Genomic DNA, 22183 nt, shown 5'->3' on the forward strand with positions numbered 1-22183 from the left:
TAGAAGTGAAGTGTTTTTTATATCTATCTAGTTATACGTATGAGGTGTCCCCAGTGTTTCTGTTAGTGGAAGAAGCGGTTCTGAAGAAAATGATTGAATTTATTGGCTGGAAAGAAGGGGATGGAATATTTAACCCAGGTGAGTACAATTAGTTATTGATATCAACCTTCCAATACAACCACGTAAAAATTTATTCATGAGGAACAACTCCTTGCAGATTTATACATGACAAAAAGTTGGATATTAATAATTCTACTTGCTGAAAATCTAGCTTATGCCTTTCTCCAGAGTGATAATATTTTGTATTAATGCTAAATAAATGACATACATACTTAATGAATGAGATGCCTATAGTTTAGGATTTATATCTAACCCAAATGAATCGATTTGATGCTGGAAGTTTGGAAGGGCTATAAGTCCTCTAAATTTTAAATCAAATTTTACTTGAGAATATTTCTGAATTACATTTGTTTATCCTGTAGTCCTTTTTTGTAGCCAGAGACCAACAAATATTATTTCAATTTTATTGATTAGGTTTCAAAGAATATTAACTATGGAGACCTAGGTACTGGCCCTAAGTCCAGAGCTCACAGATTGAGACTTTTGGTTTGAAAAAAAGCCTGTCATGGAAAAAACCAAAATTTATCTTCTTTCTAAGAATAAAAGTTCTAGAATTAGAGATTAGGGTATGTAATAAAATATTCAGAATAATGGGAGCAGGGAGGTCGGTGTTCATGTGCTTTTCACAGTGATTTTTCATTAGGCTAGAGCAGTCATGGCCATTCATGCTTTCCACTGTATTCAGCATTTTGCGAGCTATAACTTCATGCTATAAATATGCCATTTTAATTTTGTTTTTGCAGGTGGCTCAGTGTCCAATATGTATGCAATGAATTTAGCTAGATACAAATATTGTCCTGATATTAAGGAAAAGGGGCTGTCTGGTTCACCAAGATTAATCCTTTTCACATCTGCAGAGGTAAAAATTATTTTTGGTATTGAATATAGATTTTCTGAGAATGTATATTTAAGAGGGCTTTGTTTGAGGACTCCTAATGATGTGATTTTGTCCTATACCCATGTGACTAATATGCTGAAGTATAACACAGTATTTCATTCCAAAGTAAATTCTAATGAGTTTGACGTTGTAACGCCTGGTCCAATTTTGTATAATTACCTTTATTTACAATTTATAGTCTGTAACAACATTTTAAGAAGAGAATATTTAATTTGAAAGTGCTATCTCTGTGACTCTCTTTTTTCTGAGTGTCTAATTTGTTAGTACTTAGATGAACACTATGGATCTCAGCTATGTCTTCTACTCACATTTCCTTGTAAAATGGTTGCTTTGATTGGCTAATATAAGGGATGTGTATCTTAGTTTTCCAGGGAAAAGATATACAGTAACAATGAACACACACACACACACACACACACACAGATGTTGCTGCAGTTCTCCATCTCTTGTTTTACTCTCCACTAAAGTAGGAGGTCAGACAGTGGATAAGTGCATTGGCTTTGAGTTAGGCTGCCTGGATTCAATCCCTGCCTCTGTCACTTACTATCTGAGTAACCTTGAGTGAGTTAATTTCTTTGTGCCTCAGTTTCCTAAATTTGTAAAAATAAGTTTATCACTTAGCTCTTATAACCAACAAATCACCCCAAATATATAGTTATCGTTCTATAACTGTATATTATCACTTATAAGTCTCAAGATAGCTGGGCAGATTTGCTGCTCTTGGCTGGGTCCCCTTCCACGTCTAGGGGTTGGCTGGCTGATGGCCCATCTATGAGTGGCTCAGCTGGGATGATTCCAGTGATGCCTCTCTACTCCTTATGTCTCTCATTCTCCAGCAAGTCAGTCTAGGTGTGTCCTTATGGCAATGGTGCAGGTATAAAAGGGCATGGCAACACATCAGGCCTCTTGAGTCTTAGCCTCAGAACTGGCCATTGTTACTTCTGCCTCATTTTCTTGGCAAAATCCCATCTGTGAGCCCAGATCCAAGATGTGGGAAGAAAGACCCCACCTCATAGGGGGACTTGCTGTAAAGTCACCAGGCAAAGGATTTGAATACATGGAACAGAGAACAACTAGAACCATTAGAATAATCCAGCAACCACGCAGTAGTTGCTGACTAGTGAGTTTTGGCAAATGTTAAATGAGTAATTGCATGTAAAGTATCATCTGGGACATAATAGATTTTTTAAAATATTAAATATAATTGTTACTAGGAGGAGAATGATCCAGCTGCAACAAGGTGGGCAGACGTAGATGGCACAGCTTAAGTGCAGCCTTTATTGGAAGAGATTTTTTCCCTTTCCTATTCTTGGGTGATTCCAGTGGATGCCTCTGTCTATTCCACCACTGCTTCATCACCCAGGTTCTTGGCAGAATGAGTTTAGCTTCTTACCTTCTGAGATAATATCAGGTATCCTGTCACTAATACAAAGTGGACAAAATAAAAAACTGAGAGTTTGTTATTTCCAGCTAGGCTTTTCTGTATCTATCATTTTCTTCTAAATACAAAAGTTAGTTTCTTATTGCAAAAGGACAAATTGTGCACTAATTTCTCCTCAGTAGGAGAAAATATGACCGCTCTCATGTTTTCCTCTCATGCTGTCTGACCTTTGCTCTGGTTCTTTCAGCACTAAGTGCAAAGTGGGAGTTGAGTGATGGGAGGCAACTGGGAGGAATCATCTAGCCTGAGATTCTTAACTCAGCCATTCGAGGCTCTTGTTCATAAGACATTCTTTCTGTACCAAGAGAAGAATATTTGGTAATGTGGACAGCTGGGAGAAAGTACTTGATTATTTGAGATTATTATGAAATAGAGTTTCCTTCTTCATGCTTCAGTCCTGGATGTTTTACTGTGAGGGACCCTAGCGGATCATAAATGCAGAGTCTCTTCTGCATTCAAACTGCTATTTCCAAGCTTGGGAAAGCTGATTAAATAGCACTCTGGTTATCAGCTCAGGTTTTTTACTTTTGCCTTTTTCATTCGTCATTTGGTTTAAAGCTTGCTGGAGTTCTTTTCTGGAATAATTACCATGGAAAGGGTAAAGATATTACATGGAAGCCTAGAATAAAGATTATGCCTGGGAAAGATCAGTAACAGGTGGGGCTTATGAATTGGGAGTGAAAAGAAATTGAAACCTTATGTAGTTGTGAAACCAGAACTAAGTGGTTTTTAAAAACTTTCCAAATAGAGGCAAAATATATGCCTTGGCTAACATGCCAGCAGAAGCTGGAGCCAGAAAAACCAAGAACTAGGTGTGAATTCCACAGAAAAATTACATCACTTCAAGCACACTGTAGCCTTGAATTTATATTTTCATTCCATTGGTTGAGACACTACTTTGCAGCTCATTTCTTTCCCTATGCTCTCAAAGAGTCAGGTTATAGCATTTGCACTATTTTAATTCATATTTTATTGACTGCCTTTACTACTTATTACAACAAATCCATCTATTTCATTAAAGAATTAAAAAAGAAGGTTGTTTTTACTAAACAGTCTTAAACTCTGCATTAGTCTTTTTGCTATACCTCCCGTATTTTCTTTTGGGGGTTTGGTCCATGGCCCAGTACTGTTCTATTAGGTAGTCTTTTCCAGTTTTTGTGCTACCCCAAATTACTCCATTTCTATCTTGCACCATCAAGTGCAGAATATACGTACTCACCACTGAAGATGTTTTTGCATGTGTTAGGCTTTTATTGTAATTCTACTATTGATAAAGGCCTGCAAGGTCATGACAAAGACCTTTGCACTGTCACTATATCCAAGGTTGCCTCTCTAGTGCTAAATGGGAATCTAAGAGAAGGGGACTTTTGAAGAAATAAAAGTAATAAGTCTATGGCTTGGTTTGCACTTTGATATAAATTTCTTGGGTATATAGAAATCCCATGTTTGTAAAGTTCCTGTATATTTCAGATCACTTCTGGAATTAGCATAAAGTAGTGATCATGATTTGCCACTAAAAAGTGAGGGTAAATGCAGAAACCCTTACCTCCCAGGCCAGTAATCAATGGGCTAACTCCTCTCTAGCACGGCTTAGGCTAGGAGAGGCAAGTGAGGTATGTAGGGTGTGTCTCATGGTCATGCCTCTAAATTTTGCACCCTAGGTGCCTCCTTCACTTCCTCCTGATCACTGGGTGAGGGCTGAGGTTGAGTTGCAATGGGATGTGATTGCAGGTCTTCTCCATGGGCAAGTAGGTGCTTCGTAGGACATCCTGCAAAACATGAGGCTGGGTTCAGTCTATCTGGCTTCTGGTTCTGGCCTCTTTGGGAATTAAACCAGCTGTGTGTTGTTAGAGACATCCCTTGGACACTCTTTTTCTTCATTCTCTAAAATGTAACATTTATATACCCTGTTCTCTCTACCAGCTAACTTGAGAATCAAATTAGTCAGCACTGGAGTCCAGGTGTCCAGGGCACAGTGTACATTTATATACCCCATTCTCTCTACCAGCTAACTTGAGAATCAAATTAGTCAGCACTGGAGTCCAGGTGTCCAGGGCACAGTGTACACTGAGGAGAAAGCAGCAGTTCATTGAGAAGCTCAAGGTCATAGAAAAAAATCCTTGTGGGAGCCAGAAAGTAAAACTCCAGCTCAATGCTGTCTTTCATGTAGGCACTTGCTATTTTATCTTTATAGAAATGAACACCCGCTGAGAGTTTTTTCGTCTTCTGTAGATTTATGAAACCTATGGGGAGGTTGAGTCTTAGAACTGACTTATCTTTTGCCAGTGATAGAAACAGCCACTGTTTGTTTCTAAATGCAGTTGTTACTTCTGAATTCCAGCCTTCTAGGTTTTTCCTTTCCTTGAAACTACTCAGCATGTCTGAAGCATCACCTTCTTTTGTTCCCCTTCCAGGACTCTTCCTTCTCTGAAGCTTTTAGATGTTTAAACTTCAGTTTTGCAGTTTTTTTTTTTTTGATCTATCTCAGATTGACATTGGCTTGTATTTTGCCCTGAGGTACTTAAAGATAGCTCCACTATTCTTATTCTGATTACAAGATTTTTATTCAGCAGATTCATTGGTTGGAGATATTTTGCTATTTCTCAGGGGCAGAGCATTGTGCTTTTCCTTATAGTTAGATGTCAGTGGGGTAGGCTAGCATTTATCATTAAGAAATCAATAGCTGTTTGGTTGCCAGAGCTCAACTCTCTGGTGAGAAATAATTCACCTGAGCTATGTCACCTTAGCTATGGTAGGCAGGTTACCGCCAACCAGCATAGGTGGTAGAGCAAGTAGAGAATTAATTACACTTTCATGTACATTATTACTCTTCAATATGCATATGGTCTTTTAACAACCTGAAATAAAAGCATCCTATAGGCATTTTGGACATGTCCTATTTGATATTTGGAAATTAATTATTTAGAACGGTTTCATTTTTCCTGATGTTACTTCTGCATTTATTTTTACAGAGTTAAAAAAAGAGCTCCCAATAAAACTCTCTTGACAAAAGAAGGAAAAAAATTACCACATTTGAGGGAATATATCAAGTGAAGTGTGAAGGCATGACTACTCTTTTAATGTATTCATACCTACAAATTACTAAGATTTTTTTTGGTACAATAATGTCCTTTAGCACCTTCATTTTTCTGGCAAGAAAAAGAATTAATTGACCACCTGTCCTCACTAATGTATGAAGAGCGACATATCAAATGTTTGCATACTAATTATTTTATGGGCTTTGTGTAGTATAGAGAAGGCCCAATAATGTAAAGCACACACTACTGTTTATCAATAAGAAATAGACCAGACTTAATTCCATATTCATCTATTAGCCTCACTCATGCCATAGCTGAGTAAAGTAGTTTGTCTATTATTACTTTTGTTCTTATGATTTTAGCCACATTCTTATGTGTTCAGTATTAAACAAGATTGGTCAAGTGTCTGATCAGCACTTATAACTCATTGTTTGCTCTAGGAAATAATTAAATTCCTCTCTAGCCTGTGATTGCAATCTTTGAGATAGAGTCTTGCCCCTCTCCTTAGAGGGTTTTAAGTCGGCAGTGGACTAGATTCTAAGTTTCCATTAATACTAGGTCTTATGAGTAGCATCAGGAGAAACTTTACTTTTCTCAATGGGATGGAAAACAACAGCCTCCGGTGTCCTAGTTTCTTCCATGTGCCAGGCTCTGTGCTAAGCCCTCTACATATATTATTAACCCATTTTTGTCTAGCACAAGCAGATGGAGTAGGCATTATTGGCATGATCCCTTTAAAGATTAGGAAATTGAGGCTTGGAGAGTGTATATTATTTGTTCAAGATTCCATAGCTGTAACTGGAATACTTGACGTTAAATCCTGATTTCTGTGACCCCAAAGTGAATGTTCTCAACCACTATGCTAAGGAGCTCAATTAAATTACTTTTTTATGCAATAATGTCCCAAAGATTGTGCTCAGCCATACTGACTTTCATCTACCTTTGAAAATAAGCAATACTTTTTTTGTTTTATGTATTCATGTCTCTCCCTTCCCCACTGTCCCTTTGAATTCAGTGTCATTACTCCATGAAGAAGGCAGCCTCTTTTCTTGGGATTGGCACTGAGAATGTTTGCTTTGTGGAAACAGATGGAAGGTAATGGGAACAGGATCCGGAAGCCTGGTGGGTGGAGGGAAAAATTTATATGGTTTATAAAGCAGTATCATTGTCTGTTAACTACTAAAGATAACTGAAAGTCTCAAATCTTTGTCCCTTAGAGGTAAAATGATACCTGAGGAACTGGAGAAGCAAGTCTGGCAAGCCAGAAAAGAGGTGAGAGGGGAGAAAGCAAGAGGGAGAGAGAACGTGCGTGTGCGTGCGCGCATGCGCGCGCCCGCGCGCTTATGAAAGAGAATAGCAAGGAGAGAACGGAAACAACCAAAACCATTTCTATGTGTGGGAGAGAGAAGAGAGCATGTTGGAATTAAAATAGGAAAACTCATTTACAGATGTTCTATTTCCGAGTGCTTGGCTTTCCATGTTCTGTGGAGTTTCCCGGATATTCTTGTTCCCAGGTGGCTGGAGCCTATGAAAACACTGAAATCACCCGTATTCAGGATTCTTGGCTGGAAGAAGCTCTAAGGATGAATCCAGCCTCTCCAGCAGATCCCCAGCCTCTCCTCTCCTTATAATTCTTCCCTCTGAGAAATCTGCAGAACAAACCAATTTTCTCTGGGCTGTATTCCGGGTGATTTCTGATTTCTTGACCAACCTATTCTCCCAGGTTGCTTCCAACCCAAAACCCATCTATTACTATCACCCCCTGTTGGGTCTGTATCTAGTAGTTCAGTGGCAGAACGTCCTTTCTTTCTTAGCTGCTAGAATATATTAAAACTGAAATACTGGACAAGGCAAGGCATGGCTCTGGGCACCTGCTGTGCCCCAGCCAAGGCTGGCCTTAACACCTGCATTTTAAAAAGGGGTGTCATTAGGCCGGGCCTGGAGGCTCACGCCTGTAATCCCAGCACTTTGGGAGGCTGAGGCGGGCAGATTATGAGGTCAGGAGATCTAGCCCATCCTGGGTAATACAGTGAAACCCCGTCGCTACTAACAATACCAAAAAATTCACCGGGCGTGGTGGCGCATGTCTGTAATCCCAGCTACTCCGGAGACTGAGGCAGGAGAATCGCTTGAATCCAGGAGGCAGAAGTTGCAGTGAGCTGAAATCTCACCACTGCACTCCAGCCTGGGCGACAGAGTAAGACTCCATCTCAAAAAAAAAAAAAAAAAAAAAAGTGTGTCATCAGCCGTTTTGCTTTTTGGACCAAAACCTGCTAGATTTGCTGCTTCTCTCCCATCCCACCGCTGCCTGCCGATGGAGCTTCAGACCGTTCTCCAATAACTTTCCAATAGGTAGCAACAAAGGCAGTCATGACTACTGAAAAATAAAAAGCCTGGCTCCTGAGCTGGGATACAAGTGTATCTATCCTCATAGGAGTTCATACTCTAACAAGGATGGGTTTTTAAATGTTTTTAAGTTTGAATATTATAGTTCTGTTGTATTTTTTTTTCAAGTTTTCATAAAAACCACCTAGTCCTGGGGAATGCTAGATCACAATATTTGGCTTGAACTTCTGTATTTAAAATTTCTGCCATTATTGCAGATGTATTGACTTCAGGTGTGTGTCCATCTACATTTTTTTTAACATTCCAATGACAAGTGAACTTGATTGTTATCTGGTGGTTTACATGATCAGATTTGACTCTGGTATCATTCTGAGTAACAACTTGTAAGTTCGTTCTCTGCTGAGAACCACAGATATTGTTTTCTAGTTTTAGTTTCATTTCTTTCTACACAAATTTCTATCAAAAATAATTTGCATTTTGTTATTAATGCTTGTTGGTAGGGAATATTAATTGTGTCATGATTGTCTTTCTTCCCTCCCTCATTTCTCCTTTCCTTCCTCCCTTTCTCCGTTCCCTATTCCCCACTTCTTAAATTTTAAACTTCTCATTACAAAAAATTGTATATGTTTCCTAAAAAACCAAAACACACAAAAACCAAGAGACTAATATCATGAGTCTTCATATACCCATTCTGTAATCAACAGTCATTAGGCTCATGCTCCTTTCTATTTAATCTGTACCACATACCCTCATACCACCACTAGATTCGTTTGAAGCAAACCCCAGACATAATACCATTTGAGCTATAAATAGTTGAGTACATTTATGAAGGATATGTACTTGCTTAAAAAACATACCATAGTTTTGTTTAAAATCTAATTTTTAATATCAAATCGTCAGTGTATATTAAAATTTCCCCCATTGCCCTTTTAAAAAAAATAGTTGACTTGTCTGAATTAAAGATTCAAATAAAGTTCACAAATTGCATTTGGTTGATATATCAAATGTAAATGTTTTCTGACCTATAGCTTCCTCCTCCTCCCCTTTCCCCCACTACCACTGATTTGTTGAAAAGATCAGGTCTTTTGTCCTGTATAGCTTTCCGCATTATAGATTTTTGTGGATTACATCAAGAATTTGAGACCCTAAGTGCTCACCTCCTCTGCACCATCCGGTTTGTTGTTTATATTTTCTGTAATTTGGCAGTTAGATCTTGAGACTCAATGAGATTTAAGTTGTATTTTTCTTTTTTTAAAACCAGGGAGGCTTCACATGGGTCTTGCCATCAGGAGACATCCTGTGTTTCTTTTGTAATAACGTTGATTGGTGGGGTCTGGTATCGTCAGTCCATCCATCACAATACCCTCCATCAGCTTCTCACTTAATGGTTTTTGCTGCCATTGATGATCATTGTCTAGACCCATTATTTCATTAAGTGATGTCCTAATTCCTTCTCTCCTTCCTTCTTTATTGTCAGGCATTCTACTATAAAGAAAAATATTCCTCCTCATTTTGTTTCCCTAAGGAAACACTGCACAGGCAAGACAGGATGAACGTCTTATTCTTTCCCCTTATTTATCAATTTTTAAAATAGTGAGTTTGTTGCCTAGCATCCCCTAAAGATAATCCCCATTTTTTTTTTTTTTAGTGTCATTAAGAATTCATGTTTCTAGCATAGAGGGTTTTATTCCACCACAGTCATTATCATTTTCGTTGCTCAAATTTTTGTTTGTTTTGACAGTGAAAGTACATGAAACGGACATAATACTAAAGTTGAGAACTCAAAAAAGTAAGTTTTTGAAAAGTAAAAATTGCTTTAGGCACATTTAAAAGTAGGGAAATGGGGTTAGAGTTAGTATGTCTCCTCAGTTTACTTTCAAGTCAGCTAATACTTGAGCCTGGATTCACCAAGGACAAACCTCGCATCCATTCTGAGATAATAATACATGATGACTGGTTCATTTTTCTCAGTAGCTTCAGACCTAGTTGTTTTGTTTCAAGCTTTTAACTTACGTTGTTTCAGATATAAGGAATAGTACATCAACTATTTTTTCTGCTGGGATTCAACTCCCTGGCCTATGACAATCCATTGAAAAACTGTTGCACAGTGACCTTGTCTTGATGTCATTACATAGATGGTGAAAACCACAAAGCATCAGAGGTTCTAAAGGGCTTACTGACAAGCTCAAACTAGGATGAACATTGAATATTTAGAGACATTTTGTTAGAGTTATGAGTGTTAGAAATGACAAATTTTCTTAGGCAATACAGCTCACTGGCAGCATGCAATCAATACTGTTTCTACTGAATTTTCTCATTAACAGCATGAGATATGGGGAAGAAAATCTAGAAGGTTAAATCCAGATTGCAAAAGTTTAATTTCTGGACCTGTATTTATAGTGGGATCTTTTTTTAAAGGTGAGGAAAACTCATTAACAGACTATAATAGCTTGCAAAGGTATTTTCTCATGACTGTCAGGATGTCATATAGTTTATGAGGAAAAGCGCAACCATTAAAGACACCTTAAATGGTTTTAGTAAATAACTTTTTCTATTGCTTTTAATGATTTTAATGATTGATGTAAAGCTGGTCTTATTTCCTTTAGGTCACTGGTATGATAAAGCCATAGTTGTCTGTAGTTTGAATACAGGGAAGAATTTTCAAAGCCTTTGGTTTCTCCAGGGCTCTGTCACCTACTGACTTGGCTCTAAAAGTTTTGGGTAGATGGAATTGATTCTATTTGCCACAGCTGTCTCCCAAGATGGCAAATGGATTTGTTATATACCGTAACTTTGATCCATATGCATCTCAATTTGGACATGCGAACCACATATTCTTGCTCTGCCCCACTTTCCATTGAGAAATAATATCTTTCTGTCAAAAGTCAGTTAAATTGCAAAGAGTCGGTTCAAACACAATAATCCCTGGCATTAAAGGACATAAAAATGTATTGCAATGAGCATGCATTTTATAAAACTGAGGGGAAAAAATGGCTCCATGCTAAATGGAGAAAAAAATAACTTTTAGAGGCACTAAACAACTTTTAGAGGCAGTAAACATTCTTGTCACTATTTCTCCGGTGCTCTAGAATCTTAATATTCTAGTTGTTCCCTTCACCCCTCATTTGTCTGCAAACTTCACCTATACAGCGAGCAACACATCTCTACCACCATCCTGGAGCAATCCATTTGGAAACAATCTCATGTACTCTTCATCTATCTGATTGGCATAGAGTCCTTTAATGGGGACGAAGCATGTGACTAGCTTGACCGAGATAACCATTCATCTGTTCATGTGCACCCACATTCTCCCTTTTCTTCTCTATTTCCCACCAGCACCTGTTCACGCCACAAGATGCAGTCATCAGCTCTGTGAGGAGGAATAACTATGATAGAAGTGACACAGATTTTCTTTTCCAGCACATGCCAATGGATTTCTCTGTTGCACCTATTTTGGAGAATGTATCCCAGTGAGGTTGCCTTATCTCCTCTGATGCTGAATTTGTACCTGAGAATATTCTACATTCTTTGTTTTATAACTGTACTTACTTTACAAGGAAATGAGCAAACAGGCCTGCATGGTTTACTCCAGGAGCTGTTTGTCTTCCAATCTTTTTTTTTTTTGAGAAGGTGACAATGATGGCCCAATGGAGGCTAAATGTATTTTTTTCAGGAAGAAATTAGGAGTCATACAAAATGTCAGTTTGCTGTTGCAGCTGAAGTTATTAAATTTCTGTCTGGACAATTGATAGAACAAAACATTATAAAAAGAACATGAGAATACTGAAGATGTACTGAGTTGGGACACAAAATGCTAATGCCATAGCATTTTCTGTTTCCTTAATCTGTTTATAATGCCAAGAGGCCACATATTCACAATATTTGAAAACACCCATTGAATTAATGACTACCTCCAAAAAAACCAAATAACTCTCTGGATGCATAACCCTTTATATTTTCCAGCTACTACAGGACAAATTTAGTGATGACGGTGACAATTCTCTTTGTGTGTGGATCCTTGTTACAGGGGGCAGCACCGTTTCTTGTCTGTGCCACTTCTGGTACAACTGTGTTGGGAGCTTTTGACCCTTTGGATGAAATAGCAGACATCTGTGAGAGGCACAGCCTCTGGCTTCATGTAGATGTAAGTTCATTTATGTGTACATACCTGTTTAACCTTTGGTCTTTTTGTAGCCTTGGTAGAAATTTCTCTTATTCTCAGAAACTAGATGTGGAGTCCCCAACGCTTTTATTTGTGTGTGTTTCAAATTGGGGGAAATAAGTATGCCACTTTCTGTAAAGTATAAATGAGAAGATTCCACGACTTTGTGTAAATTTTGTTTTAGTTTTCTGGATTCCATTTTGCTTCTTTTACTCCCACATGAGCCATCTTTGGTCCTCAAATCTACTGTCATTGAAGCAGCCTGGTGTAAGGGACACATTTTAGATTAGGGAGCTGAGAGACTTTGCTTTGAGATTCTCATCTGCCTCTTCTTCATTGTGATCTTAGCCTTTTGGATTTCAATTTCTTCATTTGTAAAGAGGGGGGATGGTGGATGTGGGCTGTATCTTCTAGCTCTAAAATTATGATTCCAAACAGCTGGGAAATGCAAAAAGCTACAATGCATAATTGCATGCTATAACTAAAGCAAGTTTTCTCTGGATCTATCAGATAATTATTTGAGGGGGGTTGGGATAATATACTCTTCATTATTTTCTAACAAAGAATTGGCCTTTTAAAAAATAATTTTTGTAAGTCCTATGGTTATTCAAAATACATCTTTCCTTAAATCAAAGGTAACTTTAAAAATTCTACTTATCCCGGGTTAGAATGCTGAATTCAGCCAACTATGAACACTTGTTGAGCTTTTTAATTTTTTAAAATTAATTTTTGTGTGAAACCAGCAGTTAATCAGTTTGATTCTAACCAAAGAGACAATTTGCACATGGTGTTTTGGGAGCTTTCCTCTGGTAAGTGATAGTTTCAGATCCTCCTTGTCAGAAGAAATATTTTTTGACTTGCTGAACAAAAGGAAACAGCATTTGGGGGATATACCCACACATAATTTAGTAGTTTAGATGATTTTATGCTTTCAAAGTGTTTATTTCAATCAAATCATATCACATAGTAGAATGTCTGTGATATGATTCAAAGTTTAACTGAATACTAACATTTGGTAAAAGCAACAGTAGTATAAAGTTTACTGGAGTTATTGCTTCTATTAGTATGCCAATGGCAATACTTCAGGTAGATTACCTGTGACTTCTTAATGGGATTTTAGCATTTGTATCTGTTCATATTTCAACTTATTGATTTTTATAGACTTAGAAGTGTAACAATACATTATATCCTAAAAGATAATATGAAGTGAGCATTTTTGTAACTGTGGAAATAAGGGGGAAAATCAAATACATCAGCAGTTCTACCTAAATATTGTACTCTCATAAAAGAAACATCACATATGGATTTATATAGTTTATGTAGTTTCTATAAAATGGAGAAAAGTAAGTAGTTTATGTAAAACAGTAACCACAGCAGCTTTTAAATTGGGAGTGACATTAAGAGATTTATGGGGCTTAGAGAAAATTGTGATTTATGAATGAAAAGCTCTTCAGGTTTTCTAAAAATTAAAGGTTGAGTCTTTGAAGAAAACATTTTTATAAGGGAATGTAAACCACACCAAATTATCCTATTTGTGCATAGTATGCATCTGGCAAATGCCTATAGTATTAGATTAAATTTGACACAAGCCTATCTGGCTTATTAAAGACATGTTTACCCATCCTTTAGTATTGTGGGTGTCAAATCAATAAAATGTTACTACAGGAACATGTAGCTTGTCTAGAAGAAACTTCATATGCCATAGGTACTTTATTAAAGAGAAAATATTAACAAATTGCAATAATTGCTTTGACCTGTTTGAAATCTTCTAAAGGGCATTTTAAAGCTTCTTTAAAATATTAAAAACTGATATTTATCTCTTTTTAAAAAAGAAAAGACATTTACTTGTTCTTCTGGGTTTTCAGTAAAGCCATGCTGCTCTGCATACATACCACATTTTATTAATTCTAAGATGCACTTATTTAAAAAAAATTAAGAACTCTGAAACTGATATTTTGATGTCAATTTGTATTAGTAGTACACAAAAAATGGGGATGCTTACATTTGATACCGTCTTCAATTTGGTAATATAATGCATTTTTAAACAACCAAATAAGAAAAAATAGTTTTATTAGACTCTCACTTCCGGTACTGTTCTTCCTTCATGAGGGCAATTGTTATGCTAGCTTCTGAGAACAAAACATCAAGCTAGTCTAGCTCTTTAAATCAGAGGTTGTATCTGCTGGAAAGCCTCTCATTCCCAACAAAGCTTCCTATTCTCTCACGCATTCTTCATTCCAAGTCCCATAGAAGGCAGCAAACATTTAAAATCATGGGCTTTAGAGGCTGCCAAATCTCAATTCCATTCTTGCCTTCACTTCCCTTTCAGGATTGGTTCTACTATTAATTTATTAACTAATTAAAGACAAATATATATAAAATGATATACTGTGTTGCCTCACATATAGTAATAGCTTAATAAATGACAGTCTTTATTGAGATGGAAAGCCAAACTCCATCATTTAGGTGATTGGTTTGATAATTTCACAGGTTCTGGAGTTAGAAATTAGAGTGCAGCAAATTAAAGTAGGGCATTTACATCAGGGGTGTTTTTTTTTTTTTTTTTAGGAATAAATTTATGGATGAGCTGTTCCTAACCCTGCCAAAGTACTTTGTAAAGTGGTGAACTAATGCCTTGAAAGAGTTCCTGTGATTTCAAAACTTAAATGCAATTCACTAGAATTGGGAGATTATTTACCTTTTTGGAGAAGGAGTGGAGGCAGAGGCTAGCTCAGGGAGCATGAATGAGTAGAAGTGTAGGGTATGAGGCAGGTGGAAAGGGTGAGCGAGCAAACAGGTGTGGCTGACTGGACTAATGAATCCTTCCTGTAGTTGTCACTGATAGGTTCTCAGAGAGGCTGGGGGATAAGAGAAGTGAGAAAAGTAGGTAATTTAGGATTTAGGATATGTAATGAAAGTCAAGAAAAATGTGATATGTAACTCATCTTAATATTTGCAAGGACTAAGTTCTCAAAATCCAGATCTGGAGATCCTCAGTTGTAGGCTGGGATAAAATTTTCCTAGATGCTGAGGGCATTTGCCTTTGTGGCTCAGCCTTAGTCACACATGGTCCATTGTGAATCCAAGTAAGGGAGGAAATGCAGCAGGAAGGGAACTTGACTGATAATGCCAAGTTACTAACTCTTTACCTGGGAATCTTTGGTATTTGAACACACAACACGCTTGAAACACATAAGAGCTCACAGGCCTCTGGGGACCCCATGGAGTTGATGGAGACTCTAGTCCATGGGACAAGGCTGGTGCTAATATGAGGCCAGTGGGGTTGGCAGGGCTCAAATTTTAAGAAGCATTCACTCTTAGGGCAAGAGTCCAGCTCTGAGACTGAGTTCCTCCTTGAATTATGCACCCTGACTCATTCACTTCACCCTAGTCTCAGCTGTCAATGAAAGTTGTTTTTAAGTGGGATTTAAGGCCACAACGTTGCTTGTGCTGTACTTTGTTATTGGCTACCAACGGGCCCAGCTTTTGTAATACTCTGAGGATTGTGGAGATACTTCGTTTTCTTTATCTTCCATATCTGTGGTGCATACAACCATGCCACTTCTTTCTACATGATATTAAGGTCTACCTATGCCTTTAAATTCCATAGCCAAAAATAGAAGTTGCTACATCCTAAGCAACTCCCGAACTTACCTATTGCCTAAAGCATCTCTGTCACCCTCATTCTACATGCTATACTCCCCAGTTTGGCCAAATTGTCACCTTCCTTAAGTAATGATGTTAACATGACAAGAGAATGGGCTTTGAATCTCAGATCTGATTTTTGACATTGGCAAGACCTTGGACAATTTACCTGAACACCTCTGAACTTTATAAGAAGTGGAAGTGATCATAACTCCATTCCTAATGGAATGCTGTAAGGTTTAAATAAACTTGGAAAGCATTCAATACAGCGCAAGCTAGTCCCCTCAAATTCTCTCAATACAGTTATCCTTTAATGTCCTACAAATTAAAATTTGTGTCTGCTCCATTTTCAAGAAGCATACTGACTTTTGTATTTCTTACATAAATTTCTCCCCCTTTGCTCCAGACCTGTTGACTATGGGATTTTATGTGAGCTCCCCTCTCCTTTACTCACCAAATTTACTTCTCCCCAGTGGATAACTTCCTTATGTCCCAAGCTTGCCCTCTCTCTCATTTGTCCTTGTTTCATTTGCAGATATTTCTGAAAGCCATTTAGCTAAAATGATCTAATTTTTCATTAACAGATATTTCCACCTAGCTCATCCTAGTTGGCCTTCTATCTACCTTGTCAATAATATGCCTTGTTCATTATGTAGAATGCTAGTCCCTAGCCCATGTCTCATCATACACTGAATGGCAAAATGTTAGCATTGTGAAGATGTTGTCTGTGTTGGAGTCTAAGCTTCAAGAGGGCATGGACTTTGAACCTCTTCATCCACACATAGCTCAGTTGGTTAATATACCGATTTATGATGTGTGAATTTATAATTCTAACTGTCAGTGAGGGCCCATCTATTGTGATGAGGTTCTGGTTGCCTGAGTAGAGTCAGTGATCAGAATTTCCTGGGGGTACAAATTGGTTAACATGACAAAATATCAAATAATGCAGATTGAAGTCATCACTGAGGGTTTTCTGTGACAACCCACTGGTAAACAAATAACATTGAAATAACATCGTTTTGGTTCTGTAAATATCTCAACAGGCTTCTTGGGGTGGCTCAGCTTTGATGTCGAGGAAGCACTGCAAGCTTCTGCGTGGCATCCACAGGTAAATGTAGTTTCCTGGTGTACAGCCAACTTTTGTCAGGCAAAGGGATCTCTTTGGACTAAGTGATATTTTGAAAATAGGAAAAAACAAAGTAATTGTTTTCCTTAAATAAACAACAACAAAAAAGACCCTCCAAATTCCTTAAACCACTCAGATAAGGAGTTCTATAGAACAGTAAACTGTGTATGGGTACTGAATGCAGATATTGATAATGATAGTATTCCATTGCCTGTAGAAACTGAGTCTTCTCCCTACTCTGTCCTTTTGTTTAAACAATAGGGCTGACTCTGTGGCCTGGAACCCACACAAGATGCTGATGGCTGGGATCCAGTGCTGTGCTCTCCTTGTGAAAGACAAATCTGTAAGTTTTCCTCTTGTGGTCTTTGGGCTTCAAGGGGCTTAAGTCACTGTGCTTGCTAAGGGCTTCATTTTTGCTCATCTCTTGGCGACTTGGGCGAGGTGTAAATTGAAGGTCTTTGGGAAATGTTGATGATCTCTAAATGAAAGACAAGCCTAGATAAAATATTTAGTGATTCTGCTCAGGTAATTTTGTGGATTTGATTTAGGTATTATATAATCTCATTAGTTACAGCAAAATGGTCTCTCACCCTCATTTGGATTATATTTTAAAACTCAGTTTTAAACATTGCCAAGATTTTTTTCTCCTTGATTAAGTCTGGGATTTAAGTTATCTTGAAACTTCTGCTCACTGAGAAAGTGGAACAGATGTGTGTCATACATTAAATTGAATACTTAATACGCTTAGCTAGGGCTTAACAGCCCGTTTATATGGGAAGACGTTTGTTCAGGGCTGATCTTCGAACACTAATTTATTAGGGGATTGCTCGTCCCAAGTAGTTGGTACTTAGCTTCTTTTGGAATGCTAGGGAGAGTTGGAAACTTGTCTGGATCACTGTGAGGCAAGTGGGAAAAAAGTTGAGGCTCCTTTTGGCCAGAGGTATAAACTCTGTGTTTTCCATGGGTTAAATAAGGATCCTTGTGGGAAGTGGCTCAGGCTGGGAAGTGCTACTTCATTCTTAGAAATGCCTCCTCAAGATCTGTGTTCAGCATGTGGGTGATCTTTCTCAGCCATCTGTTTACATTTTTTTCTTAGGGGACTCCCTTTGCCAATGTTAAAGTCATTTTCTGTTTTTAAGGAATTTTATTTGAAATGAAAACTATTTTTAAAACTTGAAACCTAGTCTTGCATGTGTAGCTATTTACAACTTTTTAAAGAGATTGTGATATTTATGTTAGTGTCCTGTGCGTTTTGACATGCTCAAACAGACCGTCCATCAGAAACTACGAACAGGTTTTGCTTCTATAGAAATAGACACTACCAGAAATATGAATCAGTTCCTTAATGTTTTATTAGGTTGGATATAGTTGAATGTATTCAATACCATTTAATTTTTAAATTTAAGTTTTAAAATTGTGGTGTGACTGTATTTGTAACTAAAAGGTAGTTTAAGATTACTATATTGATTGTGAACCAAAGAATGTAATCAACTTGCCCATAGGTACACATTTAGGATGGGACAGATAGGAATAAACCCAAGTTTTTCTTTTGGTCTAGGTATAAAAACAAAAATTTATCAAGCATCCTTTATGAGTGAGGTATTTTACATTTGCTTTCTACCTAAATTGGCCAATCTGAATGATAAACTTATCTGTTGGTGTGATACGCTAAGGAGTGGAGAACTTAGACTAAAAATTTTATGACTTCTCTTAAATAACTTTCTAGCTTTCATATACTTTTCTTATTAACTGATATTTGAGTAATTTAGCCAACAACTGAATTACATTTCTGTACTTGAGGCAATTTAAATTTTTATGGATCATATAACTCCTTAACAGGGTTTTTTTTTTAAAGAATTCATTCCTGAATCTTAGTGACAATAATACCCATGTCTATTTTCATGGCATGAATTAAGAGGTTAGGGGAATTCTATTCACTGTGCAAAGAACTGAGCACTTTCAAAAAGTTGCCTGATTTTTTAATGAAAAGATTGTTTTCAATTTAAATGGAATAGAAAGCTAAACCATGAGATATGAGATATGGAAATCAGAAAACTACCAACACAAAACTTAAACTATCTCTTTTTTACCTGGTTTCTGCCTCTGTTATTCTCTTCCATATCATTAATTCATTCCATCAATCAGCATAAATGATCTGTGTAGGCTAGACACTGTGCGATTCTAGGCTCTTACCAGCATTGAATCAGACAGACATATTACCCAGAGTCAAAGAGCTTATAATCTCACAGGGAAGACAATGAACAAAATGCAGATATTTAATTTTTTAACTATTTTGATAAGTGCACTAACGAATGTCAGACTCTGTTGATTGTAAAAATCAACAGGCATTCCAGCCTCCTTCTCTTCTTGCCCATCTCCCAATATGCACCTAACTAGCCTCCCCTGCAGTTTCTATGACATAGTTATGTCTAATGTGATGTAGAGAAATGTGATGAGGACCTTGAGAATAATTTTATACGAGAGCATTCTTCTCGCATTTTTCTACCTTGAATGCAGTTGCATCAGACATGATATATGGGTGTTACCATAAGGCAATTACCCTAAATTTAAAAAATTAATATGCACAGAATGACAGAAACAAAGGGAAAGTCTTGGTTTGGGGTAATTTTGAAATGTTGCACCCCCAAAACGTGACTCCTTTCAGACTTTGCAATATCAAGTGGTTAAAATTAAATGTTCTTACTACTGAAACCATCTCCATTGGGTAATCTGTTAGTTGCAGCCAAATACACCCTTGTCTGATACAGAGAATAGTACTTCAGTAGTACACAGAAGGTGATGTTTCAGGTGGAAGGAACATCATGTGAAAATTCTTTAAGAAAGGAACGCCTTTTTTAAAAAAATTATTTTAGAAACTGAAAAAAGCCTATTTTGGCTGAGGCATAGAGAATAATGTGAAGATTGACATAATATGAGACTAAAGGATTAAGCAGTGGGTAGATCATGAACGGTCTTAGAGACCATTGTGATGATTTTAGATTTGATCTTTAGAACAATAGAAGAACTAAAAGAGTTATTGGAAAAGATTTTCATTTAGGACAATGAATTGGAGGGGAACAGGAATAGATGGAAGACTGAGAAAAAGGCTTGTAGTATCTGTGCCAGAGTTGATGGCAAGAGAGACAGGAACATGTGAAATTCAGTACATATTTGAGCTATCAAGTAGATAGGGCTGAATTATCAATTATTATCAATTATCAATTATGGGAGATGAGAAACAGGTGTCATGTCATCTCCCTAAATAGAATCATTCATTCACTTGCTGTATCAGTAATCAGGATACAGCAACTGAATGAATGTTTCTTTTCAGGAAGATGAAGATCACTGGAGGAAAAGAGTTGAGAGTGAAATAACTTTTAGTGCTGCTATACTAAATTTGAGGTTCTTATGAGGTATATTCAAGTGAGGAAGTCACATAGGAAGTTGGCATATGGACCCAAATCTAAGAAGTCTGGACTGGTAAAGTCTATTACAGAATTGTTAACACATAGATGATATCTGAGGTCATAGGAATGGGTTAGATGCCTTGGGAGGATCTTTGGAATTAGAAGAAAATAAGGCCTAGAACTTAGCCGTGAAAAACTTTAGCATTTAGAGATTAGATAGAGGAGGAAGGATTCCCCATGAAGGCTGACTCAGAATGGCCAGAGAGATGGTGGGAAGACCAGAAAGAGTGATGCTAACGAAACAGGGAAGAACATGTAGGAGAGAAAAAGTCATCTCTTTTCCTTACCCATTGGCAAGGTTCATGGCTGACTTCCCTATAACAAAAGACATTGACAAAAGAAAAGCATAACAAACTTATTTAACCAAAATTTTATGTGAAACAAGAACCTTCAGAGATGAAGATCCAAAGGCCCAGGGAAAACTGTATTTTTCTGGACAATCATGCAGAAGTATGGTCATAAGCTGGCAGGGGGGACTTTGCAGGGCCTGTTTGTCCAGTCTTTTTGGCTTCCAGGCATAGGGTAGGAACCCTCTGGAATGAGGGTCTTAACAGCCTCCTTTTAGGGGAGGTAGGTCAAATAATTATTTATGACCGTGTTTCAGGGAGGAAAGGTGAGAGGAGATCAGAGAGTGACCTCCAAGGTGCCATATTTTGGATAACTGTTCTGAGCCATACAAAATGTGAGGCATGTGAATGACTTTCATCCTTCATGTGACAGCTTATTGTCACCCTCTTCTTTGAAGAGTCCCCAGACTTACCAAGATAAACTGGCACCTCCCCAGTGTTGTTTCTCAGACTCTGTTCCCCTCCTTCAAAGTGCTTATAGTTACTATTTGCATAATAGTGTGTATAATTACTATTTGTAATTATGATTTTTCATGTAATATTCTCTCTCACTAGAATGTAAGCTACATAAGGAGAAAGAATGTCATTATATTCACCACTGTGTTGTCAGTGCCTAGCAAGTATTCACTGAAAAGGGAAAAAAAAACCTAGTATCTATTTAAAAACTGAATGGTTGATTAAATACATTAATCATCCTCAGAAGTATCTGCCTTCATGTCAGCAGTAATTAAGAATTTGAATTTTTCCCTCACCCCAAATTATTCCCTTTTGAAAACTCCAAGATACAATGATTAGAATTGTAGTTGATGGGCGCTATTGCCTAGGTCCTAACACAAGGCTTGTGTTAGGATAATAACTGATGAATAGTGATTTTAATTGGTACTTCTGATGATGATGTAAGAGGATAACTCTAGTTTAAAAGAAAGTAAATTACTTAGTAAATATACTGCTGTTCATGGAAAAACTAATTCCCCAATTTGTACCTACAAAGCCCTGACATCCACAATGCTGTTTTCCTGATTGACTGGTAGTTTTTGCATTTTTGATTTCCTGTGTTAGTAAATAGGACTGCTTCAGGAACAAAGCACAGATGTTGCTCTCAAAGTTGTACTATCACTAACCCTCTTTGAATCACAGGAATAAAAAGAAAATCAGGGATTTAAAAAAAACTCTGTGATTATAAATAGGTTGACTTCAGAGGTAAATGCGGGATTTGCGTGGCTGTTTTGGATCAAAGACAGTTTTGATGCTTTGATCTAAAATAAAAGGCAATATATTCTAAGAATCAGTTGCGTAGATGGAGAAAAATCTATCAGATTTTTGATTTTTAGTGTTTATGAGACATTTTTTAGTTTAAAAAAACAGGTATGAGAACATGAAACATGCTAATCAGATGGCCTTTTAAGTATAAATGATTCCTCTCTTTTTCTACCTACCGTTATCATTCAATTTGAACTCACAATGCCTTTTTGTTGAATGTAGCTGCTACAGAAAAGTGAATTTTTTTTACTTTTTGTTTTTAGAAAGACTGTGTTGACAGTATGGATTTTTAAATATGTTCATTTTTAATATTTTTATTTTAGAAGTAATTCA

At 37.2% G+C, this 22183-nt stretch overlaps 1 protein-coding gene across 10 annotated transcripts in view; it reads left to right on the forward strand.

Annotated features, from left to right (window-relative positions):
- Positions 1 to 22183, forward strand: part of GADL1 (glutamate decarboxylase like 1) — a 300401-nt gene that overhangs the window by 172932 nt on the left and 105286 nt on the right. For all 10 annotated transcript variants that reach the window (XM_063636873.1, XM_063636874.1, XM_063636881.1 and 7 more), the window contains 7 exons: positions 32 to 138; positions 864 to 979; positions 6513 to 6592; positions 6715 to 6769; positions 11871 to 11987; positions 16694 to 16758; positions 17038 to 17119. In XM_063636873.1, coding sequence (XP_063492943.1) covers positions 32 to 138; positions 864 to 979; positions 6513 to 6592; positions 6715 to 6769; positions 11871 to 11987; positions 16694 to 16758; positions 17038 to 17119 — 622 coding nt within the window. The remainder of the gene's footprint in view (positions 1 to 31; positions 139 to 863; positions 980 to 6512; positions 6593 to 6714; positions 6770 to 11870; positions 11988 to 16693; positions 16759 to 17037; positions 17120 to 22183) is intronic.

The sequence above is a fragment of the Symphalangus syndactylus genome, chromosome 1 (genome assembly GCF_028878055.3).
Source record: "Symphalangus syndactylus isolate Jambi chromosome 1, NHGRI_mSymSyn1-v2.1_pri, whole genome shotgun sequence".
NCBI classification, from domain to species: Eukaryota; Metazoa; Chordata; class Mammalia; order Primates; family Hylobatidae; genus Symphalangus; species Symphalangus syndactylus.